This window comes from Truncatella angustata (assembly GCF_020726525.1).
Source record: "Truncatella angustata strain MPI-SDFR-AT-0073 chromosome Unknown BKA67scaffold_6, whole genome shotgun sequence".
Classification (NCBI taxonomy): Eukaryota; Fungi; Ascomycota; class Sordariomycetes; order Amphisphaeriales; family Sporocadaceae; genus Truncatella; species Truncatella angustata.
In genome coordinates, this window is record NW_025763386.1 from 736,284 (window position 1) to 750,478 (window position 14,195).

Sequence of the window (14,195 nt, forward strand, 5' to 3'; positions counted from 1 at the left end):
GTCAAAATAGTCGAAAAGAGGCTAAGTGGACTCTAAGGCTTACTTCCGAAACTTTGTGAGGAGTGCCTTTTGCTTTGGTGACCTCGTGCATGTGAGTGATTTGATAATACTCCTCAAAACTTAGCCCTTCTTTCCTTTGCTCGTAGATGCAGAGGTGGTGAATCTCGGTGAATTACACTCAATGTTTACATGTAAGACATCGTTCGCCAATGTGCAGTTTTCCAGATTGTGGTAATATGCCCAATGGTCTCGGGCAGAGCTAGAGATTGGCATGCTCGAGGTCGATGAACAGGATAAATAGAAATGGTTTATCTACAAAGACAGTCTCAGAGGGTCTGACCATGATCCCCGTGTATGAGAGTAAGGATATTGGCTCCTTTATCAGCACTACGGACGCAAGGAGCGGAGGTTACAATCCCGTTGTCCACTGCCAAGGGACGGAAATGATCGGTGTATTTCAAAAGGCAGTCATCCGTTTGTGTAATGAATCTGGCCACAATGATCCTAGACCAATGTTGGCGGGCATTGACCAAGGCCACAGCGTGGTTCAACAATACTTCAGCGGCCGGATTCGCTCCACGCATTGGCTCAAGTTCACTAGTTTAAGTAAATATGAGATAACCATGTCCGTATATCCAGAGGGCAGATAGGCCTGTGACGCTCGAAGTGTTTCGCGCCACTTGTAAGTGGTGGATTCGATCTGGCCTATCGGATGATCAAACATCGCCATCCCCATGAGTACCAAAGGTGCTGCACTTTTTCGTAGTACCAGCCAGACGTCGAACGAAGATTTGTGGTGGGCGTTACGAGGCGGCGGTTTCAACTTTGGTAAGCTACTCATCATTATTAGTTCCCTGAGGGTTTTTACTCCCCAACCTTTTAATGCAAAACTAGGAATTGTAACAAGGTTTGATGTCGAAACCGTTGGCAATGGTGAAATATGGTTCGGGGGGTTGCTATTCGACGTTTCCCAGTCCGAAAGCCTCATAGAGGCAGCCGTCGATTTCATAGTAGCTGCTGAGAACGACTCTGATACCTCAGCTGTCTACAATTTAGGACAACCGGTGTTGCTGTATATCTAGCTTATAACAAGCCAATCGAGCGCCCCGGAATCTTCAACGTCCTCTACGACATCCCCCATCAGTCAATTATAAACTCGACACTAGGGCCCTGGGTGGACTATCATGCCGCTGTTTCTGCATTGAACTCTTTGAATCACCAAGGTAAGGAGCTCATGCCAAACAGTCTCCGAGCTGCTCTGGCTGGCTATTTAGTATTCCACATCGGCGCAATCAGAATCTCGACATCGTCTTTTGACCGCAAATGGGACAAAGCCACTCTGTTGGAACACCACACACGCTACCAAATGTCACAAGGGATGTTCAAAGTCGACTCAATGCGACATTGTACTATGCTCCTCAAATATTTACTAGATCTGCCGTTGCAGAAAACAACGCCTAAAGAATGAATTTCTAAAGGGGGATTTTGTGCCTTCCGTTCCCTAATGAGGCAGAACTTGTCAGATGCTGGGTACCCATCCAGGTTATACTAGATGCCGGGGCAGGACTAAGGGAGGATCACCATCAATTATCACACATGACTTAGACCATGTTAACCCACTGTGGCAACCCTCTGAATCTGACACTAACGTGGCTGTGGGCGAACTGCTAAGTCATGTGATCCAAGGGGCAGCCACTAATCTGACCAGGGAAGGTTGCAGCCGCTAACCTTAGTCTTGTGTATTGTGCGCCATGACAGGCGGCACGTCCAGTGTAGCGTCTGTAAAGCCTGTAAAGTTCCTAATTTTGCCCAGGTTATCATCTGTTGTGACATTCAAAAACAGTGGGCCCACCGTCAATAGAACGATGGTAATCTCAGAGTATATATTCGTTGCCACATCTATAGTGTCTATAATGTTCGTGTTTACAGCGTCAAGAGTTGCGTTCGGTTTGGGAGAGCTGACCTGAGTTTTTGCAGGGAGCGTCAGCGACTTGACTCTCTGGTCAGTTACGACGAGTAAGCCGTAATATTTGGATGGGGGTTTTCAAGTCGTCTCCAGTCGCAGCCGGGATCAAGACGGACATTCTGCCTGCGCCCAGTAGCTAGAGCTGAGTTCTTGCTTTCAACCTTTTAACCGTTTCCATGTTATATACGGTATAGTCGAATGCGTTCTGTCGTTCTTAATTGCCTAAATTAAGAGATTATGCGATTTGACACAGTCAGCTTACCAGTTACCCGTGTCGTCCACTGTACTAGAGAACAACGCGACCCCTGAATACCCCCCATCGATAAAATGAGGCACTGTCCCATTTTTCTGACCATGTAAACTGTCGACGCAGAAGTTCCAACTGACCGCCCCTGTCAAGATGCTCGCCGACAACGAGATACGTGTTTTAGACCTCCTACACTCTCCCAGCGTAGGTGACACTCCAATAGTATGTGAGTTACGCGCTATTCCCCTGTCGGCAAAGGCAGATTACGAGGCACTTTCCTATGTTTGGGGCGACGAGACAGCCACGGAGACGATTGAGGTATCGGGTCGCCAGGTCACCATCACGCCGAGCTTGCTCGAGGCGCTCCGTCGACTACGATCGCCCACGCAGAAGAGGACCCTTTGGATCGACCAGCTCTGCATTGAACAATGGAATCTGGAGGAGAAGAAACAGCAAGTGCAGCTCATGCGTGACATCTATAAGCACTGTCGCCGATGCCTCGTCTGGCTGGGAGAGATCAAGGAGCATGTGTCCCTGGCTGACGCCGCGAGAGGGTGGGAGGTGCTTACCTATTTGGCTGCAGCCAACGGGGCGGAAGATCCCAGCGAAATTCCAATGCCTTGGGCAGCAAGCGGACGCGAGACGGCATTATACGACGCTATCAAGGCACTCCGGAGCTCGTCGGAGCAGGAACATCCATGGTGGGATCGCATATGGACAGTGCAGGAAGCGACAATCCCAGAAGAGGTCCTGTTGCTTTGGGGGCCACTGGCTTTGCCGTGGGAGACGCTTACGCAGGCGGCAGCGACCTGGATTGATCCGGGCTGTCCATACCCTCTTTCCAATTTACTCACCCCCGAGACGGAGACAATCCTCAGCGGTTTAATGGTCCACGTGATTTGGCTGAACATAGCCAAAGACCGGCTCGACGGTAAGCCACTTGATATTGTCAACAGATGGCGCTTCCGAAAGTCTACGGATCCTCGTGATAAGATATACGGTCTTATGGGGCTCTGCGAGCTAGGGGCCCTGCCGGTCACGGAGAAATGTGACTATTTCTCCCCTGCATCGAGTGTTTTTCGCACCTTGACACTGGAGTTGATGATTTCCGAACGAGATCTGCGGCCCCTTATTGCAAATCCGCGGATCGACCCCGACAAGGCCACTCCTGGGATATCCTCCTGGGTGCTTGATCTTGTCAGTATAGGACCATCGTACAATACAGATTGGTATTACCACTCGTACGGCTACGAGGAATATGATGCTGCCAGACCGTTGAGACCACTGGATCCAAGCTCTTTGGGAATGCAGTACCACGCGAAGACTTTGAGCCTGGCGGGGGTGCGTGTGGACAAAGTCGCTCTGGTGGAGAGCGGCTATCGAACAAAAACAATAGCGAATCCGAACGTACCTGACGAGGACATCGAGCGCATCGTCCGCGCCTGGTATGATGTTGTCAAGGGAAGCAGAAAGTATAAGAATAACAAGGTCCTCCCGAGACGGTACATTGGAGCGCGCTATACCAGTGCCAAAGCGTTCGCAAGACTTGTCCTCGGCGATCTGGTCAGGGATTACAATCTTGTACCGATTAGAGAAGCCACCGCCAAGGACATCAGCGCAGTTTTCAGGTTTTTGGATTCGTGTGAGGTGAGCTCTGACATACGACTGACGATATACAGCATGGTGGCAAACCAATCTTTCTTCACCACTAAGATGGGTCTGATGGGTACGGGTCATGTGGACACACAACCTGGAGATGAAGTATGGGTATTAAGAGGGGGGAAAATCCCCTTCGTGCTGCGACCTTCAGAAAATGACGGAGAGACTGAGTACACCTTTATTGGCCAGGGTTATGTTCAAGGGGCTATGCAGGGTGAAATATTCCAACGTGGTATATGTAACGTAAATACTGAGCAGACTATTCACATAATTTAGCAGAAATTTCGTAGGACGCGGCTACGATCATGATAAATGTAACAAATGCCAGTGGGCATATCGGCAGTCGCCGAGGTAGCTAAGGTTAGTCTTTTGACTATTGGCGCAATGGTCTGCCCACGGTCAATTGTTACAATTACTTAAAGCGGTTGACTAGTTAGTCAAACCCACTACTAAACAAGGTTGAAGCTATTAAAAGACGGAAACTAGCGTGGAAGCAACTGCCTATAGAAATGGTTCGGCAATGGATCGAATGAATACCCTATCACATATAACAGATCATCGAGCTAGAGAGTGGTAACGAGTATAGAGAAGGCCGGGCTCTAGTCCCGGGAAGGCCTAGTACTTAACGGGGTGTTAAAAATAACGAGAATAGTATCCCGAAAAGGAAAAAAAGGGAAGCACATTATAGGAACGCAACATTTGATTAGATAGAAGAGGAGCTTGTATTGTCAATATCCGTAAATAACTAACACACGGCTTTTGACTCGCACGCGGTTTTGCTATCCCGCTTCTGCCGGCTGTTAGGGGATCTCAAAAAACGGCGCTAGCAATGACTTTTGGTAGCGACCTCCGTACATTCATGCAGGCTGCACGTATGCATTTTCGCAAATGACAAGGAGACGTTCTGGATTGATGAATAACTTATCATCTCAATAAGTCCTGACGAACGAGATACTGCCGGCCTGATAATCATTATGCCACTACCAAAAGTGTTCAATTGCGCTTATAACCGACTTGGTTTACATTGATGTAGATGCAGCAAGTACGACTGAAAAGCAGTCTTTTGTTGGAGCCACGGGGTGGTAGTGCGAACGCTGACGGCCGCGGTACCTGCAGCACCAGCACCTATGCCCGGGTACGGCCCAATGTTAAGAACCAGGGCTCCCTTGCCTGCTAGATGGGTGTGCAGAGCTCTCCTATTAGGGACGAATATAACGGAGATCGATGGTCTTACTAACAGAGGCAATTGGCCATATTGATTCCCCGACCGTAAGTTTACAGAAGCCGTCCTCAGGTGTGACCGCGGCACCATCGGAAACTTGAAACTTATCGCAGAGCCATATTAGGACTTTAATCAGTCCACTCTTTCTTAAGGGAAACCAAAAGAGTAACTTTAGACCCATAATAACCACATCCTCGGTGAGAGATCTCACTTAGTGGACTATTCACAAATCTGATTGGACCTTCATTTGTCATCGTAGTAATGGCTACTGAAGCAAATTGGCTGGCTCAGGCACATGCCGCATGTGAGAAACTCGAAACTGGATTTCCAGAGCAGGTGACTGCTTCAGGCGTGCAGAGTATGAAAGAGAGGTCTGTCACGGCTGGAATGTTGGATTTCATTCGCAGCGATTGCCTGATATCATCAAGCTGGCTCCCAAGTGTTGATCAGATCATGGGGGATTGCTACTCGTCAAGTGCGTCGGCAACCGTTCGGTTTCTGCACTTTCATGAGCTGCGTTGTATGTTTATCAATCGTTCTCTAATTTTAATTGGACCGAGTATATGACATACACTTGTCTCGTCCATGACGGCTTACTTTAGTTTCAACAGGTCAGTGACTAGCAGGAACCTGGCCACAGCCTACGTGCGCTTGAATAGTGCTGAAGAGGCTCATAAGCACGGGGTCCAAGTTGAATTATCTGGCTGACTGTTTGGTGGTATGCTCGCCGTCCATGTCATATGCCCTCTCGTAGACGAGACCATACTAGTTAACCAACATCCGCTAGGTGGCCAGTGAATCGCCTTCAGTGATTATGGACTAGGCACAGATGGCGTCAAGAGCTTCGAGGAAGACTTGAGTACGAAAAGAAGAGAGGGAGGCCAACTATTCTTAGCCACCACCCCTGACTACTTAGCTTTCAGAGTGTCCCATACCCCATCCAGCACTCCAACAACATTCCTAGGAAGCGGACCTTGGGTAATTGCTGCTACGCTCTGCTGGACCAGGCCGATCTTGCTTGCGCCGAAGATGACGGCATCCTCGGGGCCGAGCTCGGAATAAAAGGCGAGCCAACGTAACGCAGCGCCCGTCTTGGGAATGCCGTGAGGCTCGAGCGTCGTATCAAGCATGTGGATGACCTCATGGAGTTTTTCAGTATCGTACCGCCTGGCATCCATAGACATGATTGTTCCCTCGGCGAAGCGCGTGCCTTCGACTTGCCCCGATGTCAGTTTGCCATGTAAGAAGCCGCCTCCTTGTGGGCTATGTGCCACGAACGTCATGTCATGCTTGCGATTAAAGTCAAACAGTGGACCCTCGTGGCGGCGGTCAATAAGGTTACAAGGACCTTGGTACACTAAAGGCTCAACGTAGCCCTCGCGCTCGCAGGTCTAAGTGAACTGGCCGAGCTGCACCAATTGCAAACAAACGTTTGCGTCGACCTCTTACTGCTGCGAAGTGTTGCTTGTCTCCTTCCTTGGCTTTCAAGCAAATGATTTCATGGAAGCCGTGGCGAGACTCTCATTTAAGGACCGCACAGTCTCTCTTTGGAAATTAATTGACAGTATATATACAAGTCTGTTAGTAAAGCAGCTTCGCAAACCTCCCATTGCTGCGTATCAACAACATAGCGTTATTTGTACATGTGTTGGAGAATTATACTTAGCAGCTGCGGGCGGCTGCATGGCCTAGTAACAGCCCGCTACTTAGGTAGGTGTGGCTAAACCTCAACTTAGCTAACTTAACTTATGAGCCGCCGTACGAGTGCCCAGCTAGACTAACCTAGCTGAAATTCCACGCTGGCCTGATTTCCTAAATCAGCAAGAAGACAGTTTGACCTTGCGGATTTCTTCCGCCTTCCAGTCTCGTATAATATCCTCTTGCTTTTTCTTGGGGTTTCTTCTTCTGGCTTTTCCCCCTTCTGCTGTTGAGCATTGACTTTTGACTCTTTTTTCAAGCCAGTGAATGGCCTGAAAACCGTCCTCCCTCCTTGGTGATTTAACCCATTCCGACGTACTCTAACCTACTCTACTCTACTCCACTCATTCCTACGCGCCAGCATGTATACCCCCAACCCCACCATCGCCACCATCGCCTTGGGCGTACTGGCAGCTCTGCCTGGTGTCCAAGCTGGTTTGTACACCAGGAGCTCCCCCGTCATCCAAGTCGATGCCAAGAACTACGACAGACTGGTCGCCAAGTCAAACTACACAACGGTGTGTGCCCACGTCTTCTTTGCTTTCCGGCTTACACAGGGCGTCCTACTAACGAAAGTGTTAGGCTGTCGAGTTCTACGCGCCCTGGTGCGGTCATTGCCAGAACCTCAAGCCTGCATACGAAAAGGCTGCCAAGAACCTCGACGGCCTTGCCCAGATCGCTGCCGTAAACTGCGACGAGGACGAGAACAAGCCGCTCTGCGGCCAATTCGGTATCCAGGGCTTCCCGACCATCAAGATCGTGCGACCCGGCAAGAAGAAGGGCAAGCCTATTGTCGAGGACTACAACGGGCCCCGAGATGCCAAAAACATTGTCAGCGCCGTCATCGACAAGATCCCCAACCACGTCAAAAAGGTCACGGATAAGGACGTCGACGAGTTCCTAAGCACAAATAATGAGACGGCAAAGGCACTCCTGTTCACCGAGAAGGGCACCACCAGCGCATTGCTCAGGAGCATCGCCATTGACTACCTAGATGTCATACAGGTTGCTCAAATTCGAAACAAGGAAACCAAGGCCAACGATATCTTTGGCATCGACAACTACCCTTCCTTGGTCCTGCTCCCCGGTGGCGACAAGCCCTCAGTCCTCTATGATGGCGAATTGAAGAAGGAAGCCATGATCAAGTTCCTCTCGCAGGTTGCCGAGCCGAATCCTGTCAACGGGCCCGAGAAGGCCAAGGCCAAGAAGGACAAGAAGAAGGAGGAGAAGCCAGCAAAGAAGTCCCGGCCGAAGAGTGAGGAACCAGCTCCATCTGAAGAAGCCACCGCAACGACCTCTGTCGAGACCCCTACCGAGACCAAGAGGGCCGAAAAGGAGACAGTGACACTTGATTTGACAGGTGTCCTCGACAACGCTATTGAGCTAACCAAAGCGTGCCTCAACCCCAAGGCCGGCACCTGCGTTCTGGCATTCGTCCCAAAGGAGCACAGCGAGGAAGCCGAGAAGGCTTTAGAAGGTCTCCGCGGAGTCGGCATCAAGTACGACAACCATCATCGCCGGGTATTTCCCGTGTACGAAGTCCACTCCGAGGATGCCAATGTCGCCTCGATGCTTGAAAGCTTCCATCTGGAGAAGCAGGTCGAGATCATTGCACTGAATGGCAAGCGCGGTTGGTGGAGACTGTATGAGGGAGATTTCTCTCACCAGAGTCTGGCTGATTGGATCGATGTCATTCGTCTTAATGAGGGCGGTAAGAGACCATTGCCGGATATCAAGATCTTTGTTGCGGATGACGAAGTGCCTGCTGCTGAGAAGGTCGAGGTAAAGGTCGAAGAGGAGGTCAAGGTTGAGGCTGGCGAGGCTGAGCCCGAGTCCACTTCGACCTCGTGGCAGGGAGCTGAGCCGACTCCTGAGGCCACTGAGGTTCCTGTGCATGAGCATAACGAGCTATAAGCCATATCTTTTGTAGGGATAATTGCGGTTCGTGGATCAGAGACCCGATGACGATGGACAAAAACAGTGACAGCTTGTATTGACCAAATTGAGTGACGCCAGACGCCTGTTCTCCCTTTTCTCTAATTCCATTCCAACGCCATGTAGATGCTTTGCAAGTCTAAGGTATTCACAGCCCGTGTCTGATCCATGCCACAATCCATAACCCCATGTCCTCGGTTTGACTCGGAAAGAAAGGCATTACCTTAGTCCAGATCCATGTCCACGACATCACCCTTCTGCACTGCACCCTCTCTGACCATCTTGGCACCCTTCTCCCTCACGACCCCATCCAAGAAATTCCTCACCCACTTGCAGCCGTCCGCGGCGACCGCCATCATGCCCTCCAGCCTCCCGATCTGCACCCTGCTCTCGCAGACCAAGACGGCGACACGATCGCTAGCCCCCAGCGTCGCCATGGTGAGAAACGGCAGCTCCTGCTCCTCCTGCTGGTTGAGGTCGAGGAGGGGGTCGGCGCCCTCGTCGCCGGCGGCGTGCGAGCTGGTGGACCCGGCGGTGCACGCGGCGAGGTAGTCCGTCATGGGGATGCCGGCGTCGACGAGCGCCAGGGTGCTCGCGTTGATCAGCGCGGCCAGCAGCGACCCGTCCTGCGACAGCACGTGCAGCGATACCGACACCGTGGACCGCGGGTACAGGTGCGCGTGCAGCGTCCCCGCCAGCGCCTTGGCGATGGTCGCCTGCATCTCCTGCAGCCGCTTGTCCGTCCGCGACCGCTTCTGCCGGTCCACCGTGCTGAACCCCCCGATCACGATCGACACGGCCACGTCGGCCCCGTTGCTGCCGCCCGGCGCCGGCGCGATCGACGCCGACGACGACTGCGCCGTCCGCCGCGCGGACTCCGACGGCCCGCTCACGATGCACATGATCTTGGTGTTACCCATCTCCAGGTACGAGGACCCGTCGGCGGCGGCCTGCGTCCGGATCGAGGCGTGCTGGCGCCGCAGGTCGTTCCAGCGCCGCCCGTCGACGCGCAGGAGCGCCAGGTTGTAGGTAGAGGTGTCCAGGGGCATCTTGGTGGACGACTTGATCTATGAGGGAAAACCGAGAAGAATCGATGAGGTAGGAGTGGTTGAGTCTGTCGGATTGTGCTTTGGCCAAGCAATCTAGAGTGGTGGTGATGTTGAGGTTCGCTATCCGTAATAATTCAAGAAAGCTTCCAGCACAGAGCTTGTCAATTATCTTAGCCAGACTAGTGATCGCCTGGAAATTTTTGGCGGGGCAGTTTTAGGAGCAGCCTGGCATGGAGGGGTTGAAGTGGATATGCGAATAACCCGGGGTACATCTGATTTAAGCATACCCCGTTCTGCCCTTCGTCTTTGTACTTGCAGCTCAACGTCTTTTCTATCGCCGGGACACCTGGTTAGTTCAGAATTCTCGTGCTCGGAGCGCTCTCGTCGTCCTTCCTGTATCAAAAAGCCGTGTCAAAGACCCTTGTGGCCGCATATTTGCATCCCAATGATTGTGATGTCAACGTGGAAGAGATTGTTGCCGCGTTCCATCATCGGAGCAGAGACAACGAAGGCACGAATGATCATGTGAAAGAACTGTGAAGAAAGCCCTGCGAATCATGGTAGACGTATTGCTAGCATATGGGCTACCACTATGGCAACTCAGTGCGGCGAGATTGTACGCATGTTCCAACCACAAGACAGCATGTCTGCCAGATTATACTCCGAGCGAAGTAGTTTCGAAGAATTCTCCTCAATCTTTGTTACCCCCCCCCCCCCCCCCCCCCCCCCTTTTTATTATTATTATTAAAGCCTTCTATGCTTGAAGTAACGTGCCAGCCATTTCCACGGGGCCACCGTGGGATCAGTTCTCTGCATTTGTGATGTGTGTCTTGCAGCGTTAAACGACCAGTTCACTGACATGTTGCTTGTCTACAAATGTTCGAGGGGGTGGGAGTGGCTGTAAAATCCCGAAGAAGAAACGGGTGCCATACAGATGTGTATACGTCTGCTTATTCTATAAGTGAGACTGTCTCCCTCTACGCCGGCCTATCACGGGCTTATATGTACCAGCCTTGAAACTTCTTGGCCAATCACTTATGTTTTAGCAACAGTGCGAGGCTCTAAGGTTAGTCAACGTCCTCTTCGCAAAATGCAGGATTGAATGATGTGCCATAGAGCCTAAATTATAGGTGCTTCTTGAGTATATACCTTGTTGAAATATTAACTACTTGTAGTCAATTAGGCACGTGTGTTTTTCAAAAGCCACAACAGCCTATTCTCAACTGATTGAATCTGTGAGCAAGCGTGCTCGTAGTCGGCAATCCCGAAACGAACGGGCAGATAAGAGCATTGATCCCTGAAAGATGTTGCGATTGTTTTCGATGAGGTACAAATATATCAAGAACACGAACTGTCACTGAACTGTTACGACGAATATTCAGGCTGAAGTGGCATGTTTTGTGTACAAGTAAGCATGAGTGGCAGATAAAGGTTACCGATGTACTTTCACAACCTGGATGGTAGGTTGAGCAGAATAGACAGGTCCGGGTGCATGTACGAATGTGTGATCACCACCCGCTAGCGGCTGGTGGGCAGAATTCGGCTGCAAGGAAGTCTGACGACGCTAATAGCAGAAATGGATGAGCTAGAATCATTCCAACGGCTCTATCACCAAGGGTCCATCCACCAATGTCCGCCCCATTCTCTCGCCTTAACCTAGTCTAGCCGGCAATTCATTCCCCCCATCCAGCTGCTCTGTTGTTTGTGTCCAACGTCCTGCGTCGTGACTGCATCTCTTGGTTCAAAAGACTAGGTATTCTAAGAATTTCGTTCCTGACTGCTCGACGTGGCCGATGGTGTCTCAGTCGGGCCATGGTGCCATCCGAACGAATCCAAGCGCCTCACATGCATTGTACCTACATACAGTAAGGTTGGCTCTACTCTAGCGGGCCCATTATACCAATATTTCTTTTCGCGACTGTTTCGATAGTGTACAATGCAGAGTGTTTAGTTCGATAAGGAGGAAATAAAATAAAACAAACTTGCCAGATGTGTATTTAGAATGTGGTTACTAGAGTATCAAATAACACACAAGAGAGACGTAAGATTGTTCGCACGGGGGTTTGTGCGACCTATAAGTCGCCAAGTTCGCTTGTCCGCTCGTCCGCACATGTCGGACTGCTTAGCTTCTATCGCATGAGCTACATGGTGCAGATCGGGTGTCGTCTTTTGAGAAGCTATTTTCCTGTGCGGCGATGACGGGCACAAATGCCGTGATTCATGGAGCTCGAGGTGTATCTAGTGATTTGACACGTGCGGCTACCCCTTGTCGCCGACCGCAACTGTCTCCATCCATGACGGCATTGACGTTACCATGTCATGGCCATGCCCACACGGCAGACCAAGGTGGACCATAACCCCGATTTGCGTATGGAAGAGAAAAATGTTACAAATCATAGGGCAAACTTCATGCCATGATGATTATGAACGAGACTGCCCATCTTATATAACATAGACACGAGCGGTGAATTTACTTGTTGCAATTGCGATAGCTGTCCATCTAGACTAACCAGAATTAAATTGTCTTATCTTTGAATACTCTGCGCGGTCAGCTTTGAATTATACTGATTTACAGAATGGCGCCCTCTACTATGAAACAGTGGACCATTGTCGACAAAGAGCATGACTTCGATGGTCTCAAGTACGAAGATGCAGATGTTCCCAAGGTTGGCGAGAATGAGGTGCTCGTCAAATTGCACGCTGCATCTCTAAACTACCGAGATCTCATCATTCCCAAGGTGAGCTCTACCCAAAGTGACGAGAAACAGAGAACGAAAGACGCACTGACACAGCTTGCACGCTAGGGCATGTATCCCTTCCCTACCAAATTCCCCGTGGTCGGCGCCTCCGACGGAGCCGGTGAAGTCGTTGAAGTTGGATCCAAGGTCCAGCAATGGAAGAAGGGCGACAATGTCGTAACATTGTTCAACCAAGGCCACCAGTTTGGCCCCGTCACTTCTGCAGCAGCTGTTACTGGCCTTGGTGGAGTTATCGATGGAACCCTGCGCCAGTACGGAGTCTTCAATGAGAACGGCCTTGTTCGTTCGCCAAAGAACTTGAACCACATCGAGTCCAGCACATTGACTTGCGCTGGTCTGACAAGTTGGGTAAGACCATGAATTGGCTACTGAGATTAGTTCATTCATCGAACAAGCACCGCTGACCAGCCGCAGAATGCACTATACGGCCTGAAGCCCCTGAAGCCCGGTGACACAGTTCTTGTACAGGGAACTGGTGGTGTCAGTATCTTCGCCCTGCAGGTAAGCGCCCTGAAGTAACCCAACGTATCATGCGTAATCTTACATGAATACATAGTTTGCCAAAGCCGCAGGTGCACGAGTGATTGCAACTACATCATCGGCAGAGAAGGGCGAGACCCTGAAGAAGCTTGGTGCTGACCACGTCATCAACTACAAGGAGGATACGAACTGGGGCAAGACTGCTCGCGGCCTCACACATAACGAGCAGGGTGTTGACCACATCATCGAGGTCGGCGGTGCTGCTACTCTGGAGCAGAGCTTGGCAGCAATCCGATTTGAAGGTGTCATTAGCATTATCGGATTCCTCGGTGGAGCAAAGCCCAAGTCGACCATCCTCGAGGTCTTGAACAACATTTGCACTACCCGCGGAGTGTACGTCGGCTCAAAGGCTTTGATGGAAGACATGGTTGCCGCGATTGAGGCGAATGACATTCGTCCTGTCGTCGACAAGACAGTTTTTACTCTTGATAAGGCCCGGGATGCCTATCAATATATGGTAAGCAATAACATTTTCCACCATGAGATATTCGATTACTAACATGTTTTCTCTGTAGTGGGACCAGAAGCACTTTGGCAAGGTCGCTATCAAGATTGAATAGATGCTAAGCTATACCAATCTGTTGTGTAGAACCGGATAGACCCACCAACAAATGAATGAAGTTAAATTATAATCACAGCGAACTTCGTAGTGACTGTTGCTAGTCCGGACAATTATGTGCCGTCGCGCATATAACACAATGCTGTCTGGCTGGCAGGTTTTAGTGGCTTCGATGTGACCCGATCAAAAGAGGTCAATTATCTGTGTGCGCTACGTTTGGAACAGGATCTTTTTCTCCCTTGGTTTTTTTTTTCTTTCCCTTTTTTTCTTTTGAAGCACCAGGACTACATATGAATTGTGAACGACCTACCCTGCCTTGGCAATGCGGCTTTGGTCTTAAGATGGACATCGCCTTTTCTTCCGGGCTGAGATTGGTGTTACCATGCTCGGAGCTCCACCAAAGCCGTACTGCATATTATCGTCCTTTGAGCACGGGTACCATGCTCCCTGCCTTTGAGATCAGGCCAAAAGTGTACGATGTCAACGTCTCTCGTCAGCTTTGATACCCGTTCCGTTAATACCCAAGGTCCGTGCTACTATAGCTCTCCGAAGTCAGTGAGA

At 50.6% G+C, this 14,195-nt stretch overlaps 6 protein-coding genes across 6 annotated transcripts; 4 read left to right on the forward strand and 2 right to left on the reverse strand.

The window, feature by feature from the left end:
- Positions 1-341: 341 nt before the first annotated feature.
- Positions 342-1,082, forward strand: BKA67DRAFT_537535 (uncharacterized protein; the record flags this gene model as incomplete). The annotated part of the gene is made up of 4 exons (XM_046100338.1): positions 342-625; positions 668-682; positions 767-828; positions 895-1,082. The coding sequence occupies 4 exons, from the start codon at positions 342-344 to the stop codon at positions 1,080-1,082; spliced, it is 549 nt and encodes a 182-aa protein (XP_045955952.1).
- Positions 1,083-2,116: 1,034 nt separating this feature from the next.
- Positions 2,117-4,562, forward strand: BKA67DRAFT_571553 (heterokaryon incompatibility protein-domain-containing protein). The gene has a single exon (XM_046103232.1). The coding sequence runs from the start codon at positions 2,367-2,369 to the stop codon at positions 4,146-4,148; it is 1,782 nt and encodes a 593-aa protein (XP_045955953.1). The 5' UTR covers positions 2,117-2,366; the 3' UTR covers positions 4,149-4,562.
- Positions 4,563-6,002: 1,440 nt separating this feature from the next.
- BKA67DRAFT_660467 (uncharacterized protein) lies at positions 6,003-6,377 on the reverse strand (the record flags this gene model as incomplete). The annotated part of the gene is made up of 1 exon (XM_046107633.1): positions 6,003-6,377. One exon carries the CDS (start codon positions 6,375-6,377, stop codon positions 6,003-6,005), a length of 375 nt encoding a protein of 124 aa, XP_045955954.1.
- Positions 6,378-7,154: 777 nt separating this feature from the next.
- BKA67DRAFT_660468 (uncharacterized protein) lies at positions 7,155-8,706 on the forward strand (the record flags this gene model as incomplete). The annotated part of the gene is made up of 2 exons (XM_046107634.1): positions 7,155-7,310; positions 7,375-8,706. 2 exons carry the CDS (start codon positions 7,155-7,157, stop codon positions 8,704-8,706), a joined length of 1,488 nt encoding a protein of 495 aa, XP_045955955.1.
- Positions 8,707-8,951: 245 nt separating this feature from the next.
- Positions 8,952-9,776, reverse strand: BKA67DRAFT_520423 (exoribonuclease family protein; the record flags this gene model as incomplete). The annotated part of the gene is made up of 2 exons (XM_046098180.1): positions 8,952-9,543; positions 9,577-9,776. 2 exons carry the CDS (start codon positions 9,774-9,776, stop codon positions 8,952-8,954), a joined length of 792 nt encoding a protein of 263 aa, XP_045955956.1.
- A 2,349-nt stretch (positions 9,777-12,125) lies between these two features.
- Positions 12,126-13,712, forward strand: BKA67DRAFT_571559 (uncharacterized protein). Its single transcript, XM_046103233.1, has 5 exons — positions 12,126-12,514; positions 12,581-12,883; positions 12,950-13,036; positions 13,092-13,532; positions 13,591-13,712. The coding sequence occupies exons 1-5, from the start codon at positions 12,353-12,355 to the stop codon at positions 13,633-13,635; spliced, it is 1,038 nt and encodes a 345-aa protein (XP_045955957.1). The 5' UTR covers positions 12,126-12,352; the 3' UTR covers positions 13,636-13,712.
- The last annotated feature ends 483 nt before the right edge of the window (positions 13,713-14,195 follow it).